The sequence below is a fragment of the Triticum aestivum genome, chromosome 6B (genome assembly GCF_018294505.1).
Source record: "Triticum aestivum cultivar Chinese Spring chromosome 6B, IWGSC CS RefSeq v2.1, whole genome shotgun sequence".
Taxonomy (NCBI): Eukaryota; Viridiplantae; Streptophyta; class Magnoliopsida; order Poales; family Poaceae; genus Triticum; species Triticum aestivum.
In genome coordinates this window covers 210,627,259-210,642,033 of record NC_057810.1, presented here as the reverse complement: position 1 = coordinate 210,642,033, position 14,775 = coordinate 210,627,259, and the positions used below count along the sequence as shown (strand labels likewise).

At 49.5% G+C, this 14,775-nt stretch overlaps 1 protein-coding gene across 1 annotated transcript; it reads left to right on the top strand.

Moving 5' to 3' along the window:
- The first annotated feature begins 10,738 nt into the window (after positions 1 to 10,738).
- On the top strand, positions 10,739 to 12,457 carry LOC123136615 (FCS-Like Zinc finger 12). The gene is made up of 2 exons (XM_044556042.1): positions 10,739 to 11,300; positions 12,038 to 12,457. Exons 1-2 carry the CDS (start codon positions 10,849 to 10,851, stop codon positions 12,195 to 12,197), a joined length of 612 nt encoding a protein of 203 aa, XP_044411977.1. The 5' UTR covers positions 10,739 to 10,848; the 3' UTR covers positions 12,198 to 12,457.
- Positions 12,458 to 14,775: the final 2,318 nt, after the last annotated feature.

Below are 14,775 nucleotides of genomic sequence, written 5' to 3'. Positions count from 1 at the left end.
TCACCAACGAGTCGCTAAGACACCTGCCCCACGGTGGGCGCCAACTATCGTGGTTCTAAGACTAACAGTAGAAAGGGGGGTAGGTATGGAGAGGCAAGATCTCAGCTATGGTGAAGGTGTACACACGAGATTTACGAGTCCAGGCCCTTCTCAGAGGAAGTAACAGCCCTACGTCTCGGTGCCCGGAGGCGGTCGATTGGATTATGTGTGTGATGTTTACAAAGGGTGCCAACCCCTGTGCCATAGGAGGGGGTGGCTTATATAGAGTACGCCAGGACCCCCACCGCCCTCCATTACAAGGGACTTAATGTACATAAAGTAGGGACGTTACTGGTAACGCCAGCCTTAAGTGTTGTTAATGACCTTAAAGACTACGGGAGTGAACGCCTGCCCGTTGTAATGCTGAGTGACCCCTGGTCTTCGGTAGGTCGAGTGATTCTCTGGACGGTCGAGTGACAATAAGGAGGAGGACGCCCGAGTGACCTGGATGTCGAGTGGATTACACTCGACATCCTTGACTGCGGGTCCCTTGCTGTCTCTTGGACTCCTTATCTTCTAGGGTAGTGACCTTGGGTAGGGCGTGTAGGTCTAGCCTATGACCCTACCCCAGGTCTGTATCCTCATCAGGCGGCGCCCTAATACGTCCATTTTGCATTAGGCTTTTATATCGATATTTATTGTATTATGGGCTGTTATTACACGTTATGTCACAATACGTATGGCTATTCTCTCTTATTTTACAAGGTTTACATGAAGAGGGAGAATGCCGGCAGCTGAGATTCTTGGCTGGAAAAGGAGCAAAATATTAGAGACCTATTCTGCACAGCTCCAAAAGTCCTGAAACTCCATGAAAGTCATTTTGGGAATTAATAAAAAATATCCAGCAGAAGAAATACCTGAGGGGGGCCACCCACCACCCACGAGGGTGGGGGCGCGCCCATCACTATAGGGCGCACCCCCTGCCTCGTGGGCCACCTAGCAGCCCTCCGGTGCCCATCTTCTGCTATATGAAGTCTTTTACCCTGGAAAAAATCATAAGCAAGCTTACGGGATGAAACTCCGCCGCCATGAGGCGGAACCTTGGCGGAACCAATCTAGGGCTCCGGCAGAGCTGTTCTGCCGGGGAAACTTCCCTCCGGGAGGGGGAAATCATCACCATCGTCATCACCAACAATCCTCTCATCGGGAGGGGGTCAATCTCCATCAACATCTTCACCAACACCATCTCCTCTCAAACCCTAGTTCATCTCTTGTATCCAATCTTTGTATCAAAACCTCAGATTGGTACTTGTGGGTTGCTAGTAGTGTTGATTACTCCTTCTAGTTGATGCTAGTTAGTTTATCCGGTGGAAGATCATATGTTCAGATCTTTAATGCATATTAATACCCCTCTGATTATGAACATGAATATGCTTTGTGAGTAGTTACGTTTGTTCCTGAGGACATGGGTGAAGTCTTGCTATTAGTAGTCATGTGAATTTGGTATTCGTTTGATATTTTGATGAGATGTATGTTGTCTCTCCTCTAGTGGTGTTATGTGAACGTCGACTACATGACACTTCACCATTGTTTGGGCCTAGAGGAAGGCATTGGGAAGTAATAAGTAGATGATGGGTTGCTAGAGTGACAGAAGCTTAAACCCTAGTTTATAAGTTGCTTCATAAGTGGCTGATTTGGATCCATATGTCTCATGCTGTGGTTAGGTTTACCTTAATACTTCTTTTGTAGTTGTGTATGCTTGCAATAGGGGTTAATCATAAGTGAGATGCTTGTCCAAGAAAGGGCAGTACCCAAGCACCGGTCCACCCACATATCAAATTATCAAAGTAACGAACGCGAATCATATGAGCGTGATGAAAACTAACTTGACGATAATTCCCATGTGTCCCCGGAAGCGCTTTTCTCATTATAAGAATTTGTCCAGGCTTGTCCTTTGCTTCAAAAAGGATTGGGCCACCTTGCTGCACCTTATTTACTTTCATTGCTTGTTACCCGTTACAAATTATCTTATCACAAAACTATGTATTACCTACAATTTCAGTGCTTGCAGAGAATACCTTACTGAAAACCGCTTGTCATTTCCTTCTGCTCCTCGTTGGGTTCGACACTCTTACTTATCGAAAGGACTACGATAGATCCCCTATACTTGTGGGTCATCAAGACTCTTTTCTGGCGCCGTTGCCGGGGAGTGAAGCGCCTTTGGTGAGTGGAACTTGGTAAGGAAACATTTATATAGTGTGCTGAAATTTGACCAATAAAGATCTTCGTAGAATATGTGGGAGCCAATACGAGCATCCAGGTTCCGCTAATTGGTTATTGACCGGAGATATGTCTCGGTCATGTCTATATAGTTCTCGAACCCGTAGGGTCCGCACGCTTAATGTTCGATGGTATTTGTTTATGAGTTATGTGATTTGATGACTGAAGTTTGTTTGGAGTCCCGGATGAGATCACGAACGTGACGAGGAGTCTCGAAATGGTCGAGACGTAAAGATCGATATATTGGAAGGCTATATTCGGACATCAGAAAGGTTTCAAGTGATTCGGGTATTTTTTGGAGTACCGGGGAGTTACGGGAATTCGCCGGGGAAGTAGAGGGCCTTAATGGGCCATACGGGAAAGGAGAGAATGGCCTCAAGGGGTGGCCGCGTGCCCCCCCCCCCATGGGCTGGTCTGAATTGGACTAGGAGGGGGCGGCGCCCCCCTCCTTCCTTCTCCCCTCTTCCTCCTTCCCTTCCTTCTCCTAGTTGGAATAGGAAAGGGGGGGATCCTACTTGGACCGGGAGTCCAAGTAGGACTCCCCCCTTTTGGCGCGCCCCCTCTAGGCCGGCCTCCTCTTCCTCCCTCGTTTATATACGTTAGCAGGGGGCACCCCAAAGGCACTCCAAGATTTGTCTTAGCCGTGTGCGGTGCCCCCTTCAGAGTTACACACCTCGGTCATATCGTCGTAGTGCTTAGGCGAAGCCCTGCGTCGGTAGCTTCATCATCACTGTCGCCACGCCATCGTGCTGACGGAACTCTCCCTTGGTCTTAACTGGATCAAGAGTACGAGGGACGTCATCGAGCTGAACGTGTGATGAACATGTAGGTGCCGTCCGTTCGGTACTTGATCGGTTGGATCGCGAAGAACTTCGACTACAGCAACCGCATTATTGAAACGCTTCCGCTTTCGGCCTATGAGGGTACGTGGACACACTCTCCCCTCGTGTTGCTATGCATCACCTAGATAGATCTTACGTGATTGCAGGAATTTTTTTGAAATTACTGCGTTCCCCAACATCCGCATGAGACGTCGTGCGTAGCATCCGCCGGCGGCGCATCGAGACTTCACCTGTCTGTGACAGGCACTACCCGACGACTTTGAAAGAGGTACATGTGTCACCTGTCAGGTGCATTGAACCGATTTGTTGATGGAGGGGACATCCCATACCTTCGCCAACCTCAAAAAGGTCGTCACCACCTCGAGATCCAGACTCCGAGTTGCCCACATGACCACGGAGTCTGTCGCTATCAAATAAGAGGGGTCGTCGCTCTGATTCCTGGCGCTACAAGGAGCACCCATCGTCGCGCCAGCCGCTTTCATCGCTCATACAACGACAACCGCCGTTGTGATCCTGCATCAAGCTCCATCGACGCGAAGGAAGCTCCGGCCGCCACGCATGTCCTGCGACGTCCCTGGGGACGGGATCCTGAGATCCACCACCATCGGCGTCACCATAAGGATCCACCACCTGACCGTCATCCCCCGCGGAGGGGACGCCGTCATCGCCATGACTGGAGCCGCCGCTCCGGGGATCATGCACCGCTAATTTTGAAAGTAGATTCACTTCCGGTCATCGAAAATTGGAAAAAACCTCGCTTGCATGTGAAAGAGAATACACAGATTTGAATCCTTAGAATTTGAGTCATGCCGTCATGGGTGCATATTTTCTTTTAGAAGTGTCTACGATTTAGTATAATGGCTATTTCGTAGTCGTTATTGATAATTGTTTTGATCAAAACATTTTTATACATTTTACATTTTTATGGATCTCATGCTTACAAATGATATTATTTTTTTGCGGGGTTACATATGATAGTTCTTAGTGGTGAGCCCAAAATAATGATTACTCGGTGGCTTAAGAAGTAGCAAATCCTTTTATTTCCTTCACTACGCATATAATGTCACTCCACGCATGCTTACCGGTCTCCGTGACACATGTATGTAATTATTTTGACAAAAAAAAGGAGAAGGAAGAGGAATTAGAAGTCACCCGTCGTCGCTTTTACTCCAGAGGTGAGACTCACTCGGTCCGCCGACATTCCCGTTAGGTATTGTCTACTAGTTGGCCCTGGCTCAGCTATAATTGTTTGGCAATAAAAATAGGTCACTGAATCTCACAAAAGTCTATACTGAAAGGAATATCATAATCTTGTTTGACCAACTTGTTTTTGCATGTTCTATAGTTTGCTTGGTCCTTGCTTATTTTGTGATTTTTGTTACTGCATCAAAGTATAAAGTATAAAAACACAGTAAAGGCCGCCGCCACAAACTAAGCCCAAGACAACAACCACTTAGGTGTGAATAAAAACCCGAGATTTGAAAACACTTCACGAAAGTGCTGCTCGGAACCTTGAGGCGTACAAACTATTTTTTGTAAACTTGGCAAAAGATAGTATATGTAAGTTTTGAAATGTGCCAAAAACTTGTAAGTTAGGAGCAGAACAAATTGTTGCAATGCAATTTTTGTAACTACGTATTGTGATTTTCACAAGGTTACACATGATCATATTATTTATGGAAATTACAAGAGCAAGCACTATGTGATATGATTTGTGTTAAGTCTAGAAAAACTACACATATATATCATGATGCAAATATGTCCTCTCAACTTACAAATAGAGTCTTGCCCTCACAAGGCACAAATCTAACACCCATCAAAAGACAAGTCACAACTCAACCACACATGGAAAGGTTGTCCTCCACTTTCTTTGTTTACCATGTGATAACATTTAATGCTTATCGCATCAGCTATGATTAAGTGTGATTTTGACAAGTCGAGGATAATCATTTCTCATCTTGTGATCAGCGGGTACAACTCCATCATTCATTAAAGTGTATTGTGCAGAGGTTAACTTGGGCATTAATTTTGAAGGTTTTAGTCTGACCAATGTAGGTCCAAAACAGTCCCCAAAATAAAAGTGCAAGTCCAAAAGTGGCAAAGAATAAAAATAATAATAGATGAATCCGAGGCTTTAGGCTTCTGCACTCCGCCTGCTTATTCTCTTTTATATATTTAAATTATCCCGTGAATATTTTTATTTTAGAAAGTCTCATGTAGTAACTCATCAAGTACAATTTGAGCACCAATGACATACACAAACAAAAGAACTTGTAAACAAAGCTCAAAACTATTTGCCTTGCATATGACGAATTTCAGTTAAGAATGCACTTCTACATTTTTCTTACAAATATTAAGGTAGTTGTACCAACCAACTCTTCTTTTTCTCATGTCAAGTTTAACACTATATGTTAATGATTCGAGTACCATCTCTATTATGATCATCATGTTTTATCTACTCTATATGGATTAAAGTTAATGGAAAATTGTTCAATATTCAACAATATGTGCAAGCGATTATCCAACAAAGCTAGGTCATCCACTTCACGGTAGGTCATTCTCTTGTTGTTGAAAACACGACAGTTCCTCTCCTTCCAAATATTTCAAAGTGAATATTCATGGTACCACTATGTGCCGCCACGCTCCTTCCCAAGGCGTTGTCAAGGATACCCTCCCACCACAAGTTGATGGAAATTTTAGCATCTGGCGAGCTTGGGTTAGGCATCCCTTCAACGGCATTGACAGTCCTCCAAACCTCCTATGAGAATGGCAATATATGCAGGACAGTCTCATCGGATGCAACGCAAAGGTGACTGGTAGGATTATGGGGTCATCCATGAATTGCTAAATTCTTCATCGTGAGGATTCTCAAACCTTAGTAGGCAGATTTGGTGGAGTATTCCCCAAAGCTCGTCCAATTCCAATGGATGATCCGAACAAGAGGGGTCAATGTCAAGGCCTGCAAAAGCTGCCAAATGTCGAAGAATTCGTGAAGCTAGTCCACGATGCTCAAAAGGGCAATGGCACTAATCCATCTATCCCCGCAATGTCATAAAAGAGTGTCCTATTTTTCCTTGTTGCAATCTTGTATAGCTCAATAGCTCGTTTGCACAGGAAGAATCCCAGATCCATTTACCGTTCAAAAAATTGGTATCTTTCCCATCACTGATGGTGATAGTAGGTGACGCTCTAAAGAGTGTCATGTCAGAGTCGCTACAGGGCAGCTTAGCGCCTACCCATGGTCAGTCGGGGACAATCCACGCATACCTCGGACACCTCAGGCGCAAGGCTCGACCAAAACAGTCCGGATCAGCCACCCCAAGACCAATGAAGTCTTTAGGGGCACACGCCATCTTCCAATGGACCAGGGAGAGACAATTGTTGGCGTTCTCACTGTCAGCATCATTCAAAAAAAATCCTAGCCAACTTGTCCATCTTCTTGAGCTTCCATCAGGGGAGCGGGGTGACCGCTAGGTGGTATAATAGTGAGGATAGACTTTGCCAGATAGATCCAGCCAACCCGCGTTAGGTTTTTGCCCCTCCAACCATGAATGCGAGCACCGAACTTATCAATGAGCGGTTGCAAATCTACCTTCCGGTAGTGCTGGATGTGTAGGGGAAGACTGAGGTATTTGTCGGGGAAGGCAACCAATTTAGCCAGGAAAACGAAGAGGGTGTCGGCATGGTCAATGTGTTCACAACAATTAGGAAAGACCTCAGCCTTGATGAGGTACATTCTTAAGCCTGTGGCATCGGCGAAGACATCCAGCATGTGGCAAGTGACCGATAGCTCCTCCTTGCTTGGGTTGGCAAAATTTCCCGTGTCGTATGCGGGAAGGGAAGTTCTCAGTCTGGTCATTCGATCCTCGATGGGCTTGAGAACTCCCAAATCAATAGCCATGCTAAGGATATGTTGAAGTGGGTTGATGGCAAGGATGAAAAGCATGGCCGATAGCGGTTGTCCCTGATGAAGCCCCGAGCATGGTGGAAAGGGGGGGCCCTAGAATCCCGTTTAGTAGCACGCGAGAGGTAGAGGATGATAGTGACAAGGAAATCCAATCGCACATGTTCTGACCAAAACCCAGAGCTTGCAACACCTCAAGCAGGTATGCACAATTGACCGAGTCAAATGTCTTAGATATATCGAGCTTTAGTTAGAGGCTGGGGTCTTCTTTGTGTGCAAAGCCTTGATCCGATTCTAGGCATGTAGAAAATTATTGTGGATGTCGCGTTTCTGGATGAAGGCAATCTGGCTCTTGGAGACAATGTTGCCAAGCATGGGTGCGACTCTATTTGCAAAGAGTTTAGATAAAATCTTGGAGATCCTATGAATCAGACTGATTGGGTGGTAGTCTCCCACATTTTGTGCATCGACGGACTTAGGGAGCCGTACTATGTTGGTGGAACTGATGACATTTTTATAGTCACCATTCATGCTTGCAAGGTGCAAAATGGCAACGGTGAAATCATCTTTGACAATTTTCCAAGAAGACTAGAAAAAAGCTTGATGAAGCCATTAGGGCCCGGCGCCTTGACGGAAGGTAAAGAGAATACCATCTTTTTTTTATCTCCAGGTTACAAATAGAGTTGTGCCCTCGCAAGGCACAAATCTACCGCCCATCAAAAGACAAGTCACAACTCAACTACACATGGAAAGGTTGTCCTCCACTTCCTTTGTTTACCTTGTGATAACGCTTAATGCTTGCCACATCGGCTATAATTAAGTGTGATTTTGACAAGTTGAGGATAATTATTTCCCATCTCCCGAACATCCTCCTTGTTCTCTTTTATAATGCTTTTTAATTATCTAGTGAATCTTTCAATTTTAGAAAAGGTTGCATGTACGTAGTAAATCATCAAGTCTAGTTTGAGCACCAATGAAACACACAAACAAAAAAACTTGTAAAACAAAACAAAACTCAGAACTAGTCGCCTTACATATGACAGATTTCATTTAAGAATGCATTTCTACATATTTCTTACAAAAATATAAAGGTAGCTGCACCAACCAACTCAAATTTAACACTATATGTTAATAATTTCAGGTTAAGCTGCCATGTTTGCCTCTCCATAGGCAGGCAAACACATATGCATGGATGTCAAGGTCATGTACCTTGTCTGGTCAACAGGGAAAGGGATGTCCTTCATGGTTGGTTCACAGTGAGCCCAGGTCACAGGAAAGCTCTCTGGACCATAAATCTCAAGTATATTGGTCATGCATGATGGGGGCTATAAATTATTTTGTTAGGTGTGCCGGCCATGAGAAGGAGCAGAGAGCGACGGATCCTATTGCTGCCTGAGATCGTTAAAGGGTAGTGGCACTGTATCAAGAAGCAATCATATTTCTCCTGCAACGTAAAACAAGCAATCGTACCTCCTGTTTTCACAATTAATTCTGAGAAGATCATGCATTGCGCTGAGCATGACCATAATTAATCAATAGTGTTTCCTATATACCCGAAGAAATTTCAAGACTGACACTAACCTAGTCCTAAACAAGGGTGATTTGTCAAACAAAACAATTTCACTTAAATCCTTCCTTTCAAACAGACCAAATTGAAATTTCTAATAATCGCTGCAATTTCTCAGCCTAGTGTGTATTTCAACGAAATTCACGCCGATCGCGGACGAGGAGCCTTAGGGTACGCGTTGCCTTTTTGGCCTTGAAGTGCTTACTGGCATATCTCTCATGATGATGACAACTTTAAGCATTGGGTTCCTACTATAAACATTAACAATAACCAAGTAGCACCACTTAACAAAACGAATTCCCTCCGCATGATGATTAGCCACCGCAATAAACCTCGCCCCTCTATTCTTTCCACGACGATCGGTACGCGCGAAAAGAGAGAGACCCGTCCGCGTTGGATCGATCGACCGATCGATCACGCGAAGATATCTTTCCCCAAACCCGCCAGGTGCTTTCAGAAAGTTCACGAGCCTCTTTGCGCAACGGCGGAATATATGGCAAAAAGCTGAACAAACAAGCTACCAGTACACATGAAACTTTTCTGCGCAGCACAACTAATTTATGCCGGAAAGAATGCATAAAATTGAAGTTAAAGTGCTCAGGTTCACAAAAAGACAAGCTCTCGATTCCCATATGCCCAGGCTCATCATTTTACTATTTTATTTTATGTTTTTTTTTAGAAAAGGAGGATGACCCCCGGCCTCTGCATCTGGGAGATGCATACGGCCACTTTATTAATTATTCTCGATAATCATACAAAGTATTACAACAATGTGTCTGAATCCACCATCTTGACAACATGTGCCGCTACTCCTATCCAATATGATGAGGGGGTGCTAGCTGGGCCACTACCCAAACCACTCACCTAAGCCTAACATCAAAAGCCGGAAGCCGAAACTCATTCGGTAACCCCAGCCGAGCCACATACTGGGTCTGGGGCGCAATCCGGTCAGACGCACTCGTGTGTCGTCGCCGCCATCTTCCACAGGTCCGTCTTCAGATCAAATTGAGGTTTCTACCTTGTCTGGCCAGTCTGCCATCGACGTCCCCATGACGCCAGACAGCTTTCTCCTCCTGCACGAGTCCATCTCCGCGCATCAGACGCCGAGTCTCCACAGCACCATGCCGCCGAGATCCGCCATCATCAATGTGAAAGATGAAGCCCCGCTCCACCAACGTCGCCGTCCTCTAGTCCCTCGAGCCCGTGTGCACCTCCAAGAATGACGCCCCCAGGGGGGAAGACGACACCAGAGAGCCGCCGCCATCCGATCTACTGATCTAGGGTTTCCCCCGGAGGTAGCAGAGAGTGGCCTTGAACATCTCCACGACGATGCCTTCAGGAAGGGAACGACGCAGACAGCGTCGCCATCGCCGGCCTTGGCAATAGCCAATAGCAGGTTTTCACCCGGATATGATCGAAGACCTCCATCTCTCGTGCACGGGTCGCCGCCATCCTTGCCGGGATCTGGAAGATCCCGCAAGCCAGATCTCTGTAGGGAGGAGCCCCCCCCCCCCACCACCGAGACCCGCCGGCCAAGCAGGGGAGGCCGAGGCCGCGCCCACAGGACATGCCCGCGCCGCCGCCCCGGAGCAGCCCCGCGCGCCAAGAGGCGAGGACCACCACCATGACTCCCGCCGCACCGCCGCCAGGAGCTCGACCACTCCGCAGCACGCCGTGCCGCCGCACCCGTCAACCAGTCCGGCACCCAGGCCCGGCGGATCTGGCCCGCGCCTGACCACCCGCGCGAGGGGACGAAGGAGGCCCCGCCGCCGCCTGCGCAGACCGGGCTTCGCCCGGCCACGCCCTCCAGCGGCGGCGAGGGGGAGTAGGGAGGGAGAGGGGGCCGAGCGGAGGAGATCGGGGCGCCCTCCCCGGCCGCCTCGCGGGTGGCGGCGCAGGAGGGAGGGAGGGAGGGAGGGAGGGAGGGAGCTCCTAATATGGCGGCCACTATTTTATTTTATGTGGCAATATTTAATTCTCAGAAGCAAATAAAAAGGACAATTTCTTGATTCTCTTTGGAAAATTAATATTGTTATGGAATATTCTCCAATTATTATGAGAAAAAAACATCGGGGCACCAAGTGAAGAGGTTCTGCATGTGCAGCCCCCACTGGTTAGTAGGAAAACTACCCTACTACAACAACAAATCATTTTCCCTTTAAAATGCCTCCCACCACCAGCACCATCTTCTCTCTCCCTCCTCCCCTCACTTCCATTAGCTAGTATTCAGGTTAACTAGGAGGGAAGAGGAGAGGAGAGGAGGGAGTGTGGAGAAGATGATGATGAGGTCTCTAGAGCCGGCGGCCGAGCACAAGGCCTCGTCATCCTTCGGCAACCTCCTCTCCATCTTCCTCCGGGTCAGCTCCTCCGAGCCCAAGCCACCGAGGCGGAGCTTCGACGCCGAGGGCGTCGTCGGGCTCGGCATCGTCGCGGCCATGAGCCGTGCGTGCCTCACCGCCCAGCCAATAGCGATCGGCGCTGCCGCGCGCCGCCGCGCGCACGAGGAGGACGAGCTCTCGGAGAGCTACACGTGCGTCATCACGCACATGGCCACCGGCGCCGGCGAGGGCGGCAGCATGCGCAAGCGCGTGTACTTCGGGTTCGGCGACGGCGGGGACGGCTGGTTCGTGGAAGCCGCTGAGGAGGCGCCCGCGAGGGCAGACGACTTCTTGAGCCGGTGCTGCCTCTGCAACAAGAGGCTTGATGGGCTCGACATCTACATGTACAGGTGAGTGGTTAACCAACCAACAACTGACGAGTAGTACTTCATATCGCAAGGAGTTAATAACTGATGCCATACTGAAACAAATAAGCTACAAGACGCATATAATCCTTCAGGAATCTCACATGATCATAGTATCAATTTGTGGAATACATTCCTACCATTTTTTTATCTAAGAAGTTTGTGAGAATTTTAGCTAGCTACCATCCTTTAGGAATCTCCTTTCCTGGTTTTTATTTTGGCTGTGTGGACAGTGAGCCTTCATGTCTGTTGGACCAAGCAAAGCTTGATGTACATCACATCTTAATTTCTTGTTTTATTTAGGTGGGAATTCTTTTCACCTTCCTTTCTCAGAGAACAATTAGGGGTAGGTCTACAGCTGAAATTAAGAGATATCAAATGTGCTTATGAGTTCAAAGTAGCAATAACCACTCTTTGGCCCTGTAACCATTCATTAGCCCTTCGGTTGAAGGATGCCATGATTATGTATTCCGGGAGCACAGCCAAGTTCAGCTATCCTTAAGAAAGCAGAAGACAGATAAGTTGTGATAGGTGTAGAATTTTATCTTCACCTTAATAAGTAGTATCACTCATCCCAGCATAGCACCTCGCATAAATATCTTTTGAAATGGCAAGCATAGCTCCTGGTGAATTCAGTCTATAATACTTTCAGAGTTTAGTGACAAGGAACAGTACACTAACCACTCCATTACCTCTCTTCTGCTCTTGACCTGCAACTGCAGGGGGGAGAAAGCCTTCTGCAGCTCCGAGTGCCGATGCCACCAGATGCTCATGGACGACCGCGCAGAAAACTGCGGATCAGAAGCCCTCAGAGCCAACAGCTACTCGGCCTCGCCGTGCTCCGCGCCGATGTCCTTCTCTCCCAGCGTCGCGGCGGCCTAGCCGGCCGAGCTGCGTGATGCCGTCAAGCTGCTCCTCAGTTTGTAGTAGCAGAGAGCATAGAGATCTAAATGATCTTTTAAGCGAATGAAAACATAGAGTAATTACTAAAAAAAGGTTTCTGAACTGTGGCTCGAATAAAAGAGAGGAAGAAAGTTTTTGGGGTCATGTCCACCGCAAGATGTTCGGTTCTTGAGCGTGATTGCATTTCTCTGTAGCAAGCAGGGGTAATTATGCTAGCACTTAGCAAAGAAATTTGATGATGCGTCCTATCCTAAAGTTTCGGGAAGATATCTGCTGCATGTTAAATGCTTAATTGGCCTGGGTAAAAATATCCATTAATAAACTTCTTCTGAGGGATATCAGAATTTATAGGTGCCATTTCAGTACATTCCAGTTCTAAGCTCAGGTAAATCACAGCAGAAACATGGTCTCCTGAGGCAAAATCAAACTCTGGGAGTACATCCGTATGGTCCATGCATGTGCATGCAGATCGCAGGTGCCTAGCCGAACTCAACTTGGAATCTCCACCGTGCACCCACATTATTGTTCCCGTACCCTGCGCCACCATCATTACCGATGCTCCCTTGTGGTCACGATTTTCAGTTGGTCACTGGAAGCTTAAAATTCAATCTTGATGGTGTTATTAGGACAAACTGGAAGCTTTTAAAACTCAATCCTGATGACATTCTCTTGGCACTATTCATCATTCATATACAACCACGGAGTAGTCTACTGAATGGGTGGAGCAGAGCATGAGCTGCAAAACACCATCTCGCCACCTGGTGAACTAGAATTCATTACAATACCATAATACTCCTGTCCAACGTTAACATATCGCTCCACCACTCCGCGTTTCAACCGCAAGGAAGGCAATTCCCTCTATCAGCAAGCAGAACCCCAGTATTCACAGCGGCAGAGTCTGGCGCGGACCTGCTTCAGCTGTACCTTGAGCATCATCATTCAAATAATGGGGAGCAAATATCTGAAAGTGCTTAGGATACGTGCAAGTTATAGCTGCCTGGTGGTAAGGCCACTAATACCACGAGGAAAAGAATCAGGCGGGAACGACAAACCAAAAACACAGAGAGAGATACATCCTCCTTTTCTGGAGAGGGAGGAGGTTTAGATGGCGGGTGTCCCAACGGCTCTCGTGCGACTGGGCGACCAGGGAGGCGATTCCACGGGCGCCGGCGGGGGGACCCCCGTGGTGTCGGCGGAGGGATGGACGGCGGTGCGCCCGGCGGTGGGGCGCGCCCGGTGCTGCGTCTCGCCCGGCGGGAGGCCCCCTGGCCCGTTCCCCTCTGGCAGCAGGTTTTGGGCGTTGGGGGGTGGCGACTCCGACGACGAAGAGGAGGAGGAGCCCTTTCAGGTAAGTGGTCAGGTGAGTGTTGGTGATGAGCCGAGGCCGTCGTCGACGTGCTCGGTGGGTGACTTTGTCGCCCGTGCGGAGGAGCTGGGGGCTCTTTCGTGGCCGGTCGCCGGCGCGCGTTCGCCCCTGGCGGGCGTGGCGGGCGCTGCCTAGCGCCGCGGATCTGGCGACCGCCGAGGGGTGTGGATGCGGGCCCTGAGGGCCGCTCGCGTGCCCTGCCGGAGGAGGGGCGCCAGGAGCTGGCGCTGGCTGCGCCGCTTTCGGGCTCGGTGAGCTCGCCGGAGTCGACAGGGGTCGACGACGGCGGCGGGGCGGATCCTGCAAGGGCGATGCGGTCCATGGCTAGGGTTTCGGTGCCGCCGCCACCCGGGCCGGCCCCCTTGCTGGGCCTATCGGACTGGCCCAGTCTGCCAATGCGTGGGCTGGGGGGCCCATTGGCCGACCCAACCTCGCCCGTGCCAGAGGGGACGCAGGGGCGCTCCTCGGTGCTTGGGCCTGGTCAGCCTGGCCCGGTTGCTTTGCGCCCGCAAGTGACTAGGCCCGAGCCCATCGCGCTGGTGGTGGTGCGGCCGCCTACGCCTATAAATAGGTGGCTGTGGCTGCCGAAGGGTGCCCTAGATCTGTCGCTAGGGTTTCCCGCATCCCACTCGCAGGTGCGGCGATTCGGGCACCTCGCGCGCCGTCTGCGTCGCTCCCCTCCTCCCCCCCCCCCCCACTCACTTGCTCGTTCGCAACCGCAGTGCGGATGGGATCCCGCCGCGTGGAGAAGCCACCGATGTCGCCCCCGATCCCGGCGGCCGAGCGTCAACGCGAGCAAGATCTGAGGGCGAAGGCGCTTTCCAAGGTGCCGGCGCCTCAGGCGGAGGAGGGGGGGGTGGGGGCCGCCGCCTCCTTGGTGGCTCGCGGAGCAAGAGCGGAAGAAGATGGAGGAGCGCGAGCGCAAAAAGAAGAAGAAGGAGGAATATCGGCGCCGTGGGCTCGAGCAGAAGAAAGAGCTTAAGAGGAAAGAATCCCTTCTCCCTCCGAGCGGCGAGCGGGCTGGGGATCCACTTGCCAAGAAGCAGAAGCAGAAGGGGGCTGGCCCGGCGCTGCTGCCGCTGGCGGCCGGGCCGTCGGCGTCGAAGGGGTCGGCCGATGCCCCGATCCCAGTGGAGGAGTCCGACGGGCCAGAGTGCTTCAAGTGTGGTCGGGTGGGCCACTACCAGAACA